The 6,636-nt window shown below is 46.7% G+C and overlaps 1 protein-coding gene across 1 annotated transcript in view; it reads left to right on the plus strand.

The window, feature by feature from the left end:
• Positions 1-2,591, plus strand: part of LOC102439396 (apolipoprotein L2-like) — a 43,404-nt gene extending 40,813 nt beyond the window's left edge. Inside the window, exon 4 of the mRNA XM_023747580.1 lies at positions 964-2,591. Within this exon, the coding sequence (XP_023603348.1) occupies positions 964-1,840 (877 nt within the window). The 3' untranslated portion in view covers positions 1,841-2,591. The remainder of the gene's footprint in view (positions 1-963) is intronic.
• Positions 2,592-6,636: the final 4,045 nt, after the last annotated feature.

Raw genomic sequence — 6,636 nt, forward strand, 5'->3', positions numbered from 1 at the left:
GGGGGGGGGGGGCAGGTTAAGAGATCAATCGAAGGACTTATATGCATGCATATAAGAATAACCAATGGACTCAAGACACTAGGGGGTAGGGGCCCGGGGAATGTCGGGCGGGCGGGGGGGGGGAAGGAGACATATGTAATTAATACTCTTTGTAATACTTCAAGAAATAAAAATTATTTTTAAAAAAAAGGACTGGAAAAAGTATAAATAGAAGAAGTTTCCTCCATGTTGGGGGGCTCAGAATTTGAAAGACACATTTTTCTCTGGGCCTGCACATAATTATAATTAAAATGTAACTCCCCTTTCTCTAAGCATTGCTTGGTTTTTCTCTGGTCTTCTGTAACAATAGGACTATGGTGAAGGCCTTGGGGTGAACTGCAGGGTCAAGGGCAAGGAAGCAAGTGCAGTCATCCTGTCTGGAGGCCCAGAGAGGCCTGGAGCAGGGGCAGAGCCCAGCATCTGGATGGAGCAAGGGCGGTCCAGGTGGGAGGACTGGTAGGAAGGCTTGGCAGCGGGGGCTGGACTAGAGTGAGGCAGCTGAGGCACCTGGCACAGGACTGAGGAGGCCAGGGGCATAGTGGAGGGCTGTGCAGGGGGTCATGAGGGGTGGGGGCACATTTCTTCCTTCCCTGATTTGATCCCCTCTCTGCTGGGGGTAGAGGGCCCTGGGTGATTATGTCCTCCAACCCTGTCTGCCAGCTGGAGGGCCCCTGACCTCCCTGTGGGACCCTCTTCTCTTCTCCATGGAGTAACCCTGACCAGAGGGAAGGCAGTGTGGCTTAGTGACCGCTTCCAGTCAGAATGGGGGCTGCCAATGTGGTGTCATCTGAGGGATTCTGGGTAGACACACACGTTCCCACCATAGAGGACAGGGCTTCCCGCACCAGCTCATCCTGTTGGGGTTCTCATCCTTAGCGATTCATACCCCTGCCTTGGTTAATCCCCTGTCCTTCATGATTACAGGGATGAGGCAGATGCACTCTATGCAGACTTGCACCAGCTGGAAACACTCATGGCCGAGGAGGACAAAGACATGCCCTCAGCAGACCAGCTGCATGGGGAGAGCTTTATGAAGGAGTTTCCTCAGGTGAAACAGAACCTTGAGGAACACATACGAAAGCTCTACGCACTTGCTGATGAGGTTGACAAGGTACACAGGGACTGCACCATCTCCCAAGTGGCGGCCTCTTCCACCGGCGCTGTGTCTGGCATCCTGACCATTGTTGGCCTGTCTCTGGCACCATTCACAGCAGGAGCTAGTCTGGTGCTTTTGGCAATTGGGATAGGACTGGGGGCAGCAGCTTCTGTGACCGGTGTGACCACTGGCATCGTGGAGTACTCAAAGAACAAGTCAGCAAAAGCAAAAGCCAGCAACCTAGTATCAACTGGCAGTGACACAGAGAAGGTGGTTGTGAAGGTTCCACGTCCCAGCACACCTGAAATTGCTTCCTTAGCAAGGAAGTGCTTCCAATCCCTGCAAGTCATTGTGAAGAATTCCAGTGCCTTCAATCTGGCCAAATCCAATCCTGTCTTAGCAGCTGAGGCCACGAGCTTCATGTGCACGGGGACAATCTCAGCCCAAAGCGGCAGGCAGGTGCAGAGAGCTTTTAGAGGCACTGCTCTGGCCAAGAGCAAAGGAGCCAGTATCTTTGGTGCAGCCACGACAGGTTTTTTCCTTCTCATGGATGTAATCCAGCTAGTGAAAGAGTCAAATCACGTGCTAGAGGGCTCAAAAGCTCAGTCGGCTGAAGAGTTGAGGCAGCAGGCCCAGGAGTTGGAGAGGAGGTTAGAGGAACTCACCTGCATTCACGAATGTCTACAGAAGGAACTGTCTCCGTGATCCCCAGACAATGCAGGGAGCAGGGGTGTGTGGGAGACAAAGGCGTGGACTTAAATTGTTAGAGGGGAAAAGCCAGTGAGATAACATGGATGGAATTGTGCGTTAAGGAGTTTGGTATTTCTATAGCTGAGCACAGAAAAGGAAGGGTTCATGCAGGTGACAAGTGGGTCAAAGAGAAGGAAGGAACCTAGAGCCTGGAATCAGGGAAGAGAGGAGGAAAGAGAGTGGGGGTGGGGGTGGGGGGACTTTATTTTGACTAAAAAAGACATTGGGGTCATGAATAAAGAAAGAGAAGTGGAGGAATAAGCACCGAGAAGGCCTGAACTACTAAAAAGCTGACAATGGAAGAAGGAGAAAGAGTTTGAGTTGTTGGGATATGGGAGTTACAGTGGCTCCTGGATTGGCCCTCCCCAGGGTTCACCGTCCCAACAGGAACCCCATCTCTCCCTGGTCCTGGTCTCTAGCCCTGCTTTCCAGTTCTAGCTCACCTTTGTCTTCCAGCAGTTCATCTTAGGTAGGCAGTGACTTTTTTTTTTCTAAATTACTATCTATAGTTTAGTGAAAAATAGTAATGATTGTGTAACCAAATAGCTAAAAGTATAATCACAGGTGTTTTAACAATTCCCTGATTAGTACACAATCAACAGAGCCACATATCTATATGAATAGATCAAGTACATTGACCTTGAAACACTATGGGTGGCCTTGGAGTGGTCCAAGCAATTATTCAAGTGACCCAAGGTATGGTCACATCTACCCAAGCAAAAGAAGAGATTACAGAAATTTTTTTATGTCTTAAATAGAGATTCACATATGTTATTGGGCAGACAGTAGTTAGTTATTCATACCTCATTAAGAAAATAAATTCTAAAAGATAATGAATTGTTTATTATTCATTTTCTATACCTGCATAGGCACAAGCTAAAGGCATTGAAGTTCTCACTGTTATAAATAATAACCAATTAATATATGGTAATTCATGCTTCCTCTTATTTTCTCTTTCAGTCCCTACCAAAACCTTACATTGTCAATGAGAGAAGAAATTTTCAATTAGGGAGCTCAAGGCATAAATCTACAAACACACTATTAAATGTTTGCTGTTGGGGCTACATCAGAAACAAAGATAAAAAACCTCCATGGACCTGACAATCTCAGATTTGTGTTGAAATAGGTACAATTATGGCTTTTAGAGTTACGAATGAAGCTGCTCAAATACATATCCTATATAATAAAGAGGTAATATGCAAATTGCCTGTCACACCCTTGCACAACATGGTCACCCCCATGTGGTCACAAAATGGCTGCCACAAGATGGCCGGCAGGGGAGGGCTGTTGTGGGCGATCAGGCCAGCAGGGGAGGGCAGTTGGGGACAACCAGGCCTGCAGGGGAGGGTAGTTGTGAGAAACTGGGCCTGCAGGGGAGGGAGGGCCATTGGGGAGGGCAGTTGGGGGCGACTGGGCTGGCAGGGGAGGACAGTTGGGGGAAATTGGGCCAGCAAGGAAGCAGTTAGGCGTTGATCAGGCTGGCAGGGGAGTAGTTAGGGCATGATCGGGCTAGCAGGCAGAAGCAGTTAGGGGCAACCAGGCAGGCAGGCAGGAAGGCGCGTGGTTGGGAGCCAGCAGTCCTGGATGTGAGAGGGATGTCTGACTACCGATTTAGGCCCGAGGGGTCCTAGATTGGAGAGGTTGCAAACTGGGCTGAGGGACAAAGCCCCCCCTAAAGTGCATGAATTTCATGCACCGGGCTTCTAGTGCATAATAAAGTATGTTCTTAAAGAACTGCATTAGTAGCCAGGGAATTTGTATGCCCTTTATTTTTTAATTTAAATTCTTTACTGTTTAAAGTACTACATAAGTCTCCTTGATCCCCCATTGACCTCTCCTGGGCCACCCCCATCCCTACCCCCTGGGAGTGACTTTAAAATTTTTTTTTTCAATTACAGTTGACATACAATATTATATTAGTTTTAGGTGTACAATCTAGTGATTAGAAAGTGATCACCCGCTAAGTCTAGCAGACATCTGGCATCATTCATAGTTATTACAATGTTATCCACTATAGGCAGTGACTTCTTGATGATGATGATGATGATGATGATGGTGGTGGCCGTGATGGTGGTGGTGATGACAGTGGAGTGGGTGGAACATTTGACAAGTTGCTGGTGCTCATTGGGGCCAGGATGCTCTGAGAGACCAATGAAATTACAATGAAACTGCAAATGCTCTTATAACAGTAGTTAATTAAAAAAAAAAGAAAAGAAAAAAGAAAAGAAAAGGGAAGGAAAGGAAATAAAAGAAAAGAAAAGAAAAGAAAAGAAAAGAAGAGAAAAGAGAAAGCAGATACTCACAGCAAGTCAAGGAGATCTACCAATCGGGCCCTGAGACACAGCTTCTCCATCAGTGGGGGAGGTGGTGTGGACATGATGATATTTTAGGCCCTTATGTTTCTCCCCACCTTGTGTTCTGTAGACTTTGGTTCAATAAGATGGACTGGTACACTGAGCCTTTGTGGTGTGGATTAGTGGGCTCATCTGGGCTCTGGGTGCCTGGCTTCCCTTCCCTATGAGCCTGTCCTCCAGGAACTCAGGGAGCAAATCTTCCATTGCTCCTCCTGCTCACTCACTGGGCTCCCACTCTCCCGTCCAGTCAAGTCCCTGAGACCTTGGTGCCCTGTAAACTCCACCAGGGCACCAAGGGACGTGGGCTGAACACAGGTAGCTTCCTCGCCCAGCACCTGGGGCTCAGGATCAACTGTAGGACATGAGGCTGATTAAGATCAGAAGGGCCTGTTTGCAGGGGTGAGAGTGGGTCATCGATAAATAAAGAGACAGAGAGAGACAGCGAGACAGCAAGCATTTCTCGCAGCTACCCTCACATTTTCCCTCCTGCAAGGGCTTCCACATGGTCTTCCTGAGTTTACCCTTTGTGGCACTGCCCCTGCCCTTGTCCGCACTGAGCCAGAACAGCCCTTAGGAATACAGATCTTATCAAGCTCCTGCTTCCAGCTCTTCAAGGGCTTCCCATTACTGTGCACAAAAGCCCGAGGCCTCTACCAGCCAGAAGTGACCTGTCGGAGCCTGGGGTCCCCTGAGGGCAGAGCTGAGACAAGGCTCACAGAGGGTTGATTTGGGAAGTGATACCCCGCAGCTGGACTGAGGGACACTGCTCCCTGGAGAGCACTCATGGGCTTTGCCTTGCGTGGCCCACGGAGAGGACCAGACCCACACCGACAAGGAAACACCGGCTCTCCGTGATACGAGCAAGGTGAGTCAACCATGGTAAACAGAACAAAGGAGAAGGTTCCTTTCTGGGCCACTCAGGTCAGCATGACCTTGACCTCCCTGACCTTAGTGGGGCAAGCTGGAAACACACCGAGGTTTCCTCACTAGGGCCCAGTGTCTGATAGGCCCTCTGAAGAGCACAAGGATGTGTGAGCAGCTTGTCGGGCGAGGTACCAGTTCTCACGAGGCACATGAAGAATGTGCTTGCTCTTTGGAAATTCTTTGACTGTGGGAATTGATTTTTCTGGATCCTCCATCACTTCCTGCCAGTCCAACATTAAGGAGAGAGCTCTTATATTGGGGGCTTGGCTTAGTGCAGTGATGGCGAACCTTTTGAGCTCGGCGTGTCAAAATTTTGAAAAACTACCTGGTGAAAGAAATAGACTTACAAGTCCAGGAAGTGCAGAGAACCCCAAACAAGAGGAACCCAAAGAGGACCATACCAAGACACATCATCATTAAAATGCCAAGAGCAAAAGACAAAGAGAGAATCTTAAAAGCAGCAAGAGAAAAACAGTCAGTCAGCTACAAGGGAATACCCATACGACTGTCAGCTGATTTCTCAACAGAAACTTTGCAGGCCAGAAGGGAATGGCAAGAAATATTCAAAGTGATGAATAGCAAGAACCTACAACCAAGATTACTTTACCCAGCAAAGCTATCATTCAGAATTGAAGGTCAGATAAAGAGCTTCACAGATAAGAAAAAGCTAAAGGAGTTCATCACCACCAAACCAGTATTATATGAAATGCTGAAAGGTATCCTTTAAGAAGAGGAAGAAGAAGAAAAAGGTAAAGATAAAAATTGTGAACAACAAATACACATCTATCAACAAGTGAATCTAAAACTCAAGTGAATAAATAATCTGATGAACAGAATAAACTGGTGAATATAATAGAATCAGGGGCATAGAAAGGGAGTGGACCTACTACTCTGGTGGGGGAAAGGGGTGTGTGTGTGTGGGGAAGAGACTGAACAAAAATCGTACACCTATGATGAGGACAGTGGCGGGGGGGGGGGGGTAAGGGCAGAGGGTGGGGTGGGAACCGGGTGGAGGGGAGCTATGGGGGAGGGGGTAAAAAGAGGAACAACTGTAATAATCTGAACAATAAAGATTTAATTAAAAAAAATTTTTTTTTGAAAAACCCTAACTTAACTCTGGTGCCGTGTCACATATAGAAATATTCATAATTTTTTTTATATTTGCAACCATAGTAAAAAAAGATTTATATTTTTGATATTTATTTTATATATTTAAATGCCATTTAACAATGAAAAATCACCCAGAAATATGTATAAAATGAACAAAAACAGAAAAACAATGTACATTTAGGAAAAAATAGTAAAAACGATAATCAAATGGTATGAAAACTAGAAATTAGTGACTTTTTTGGTGCTGAAGTTTGTCTGCTAATTCTTCGATTGCAGGCTCATACTTGGTGCACTTCAAGGCCAAGCAAGCGCCACTAACTTCATCTGTTAGCCGGTTTCTTTTGTTCGTTTTAATATTATTTA

This window comes from Myotis lucifugus, unplaced genomic scaffold, assembly GCF_000147115.1.
Source record: "Myotis lucifugus unplaced genomic scaffold, Myoluc2.0 scaffold_915, whole genome shotgun sequence".
Lineage (NCBI taxonomy): Eukaryota > Metazoa > Chordata > Mammalia > Chiroptera > Vespertilionidae > Myotis > Myotis lucifugus.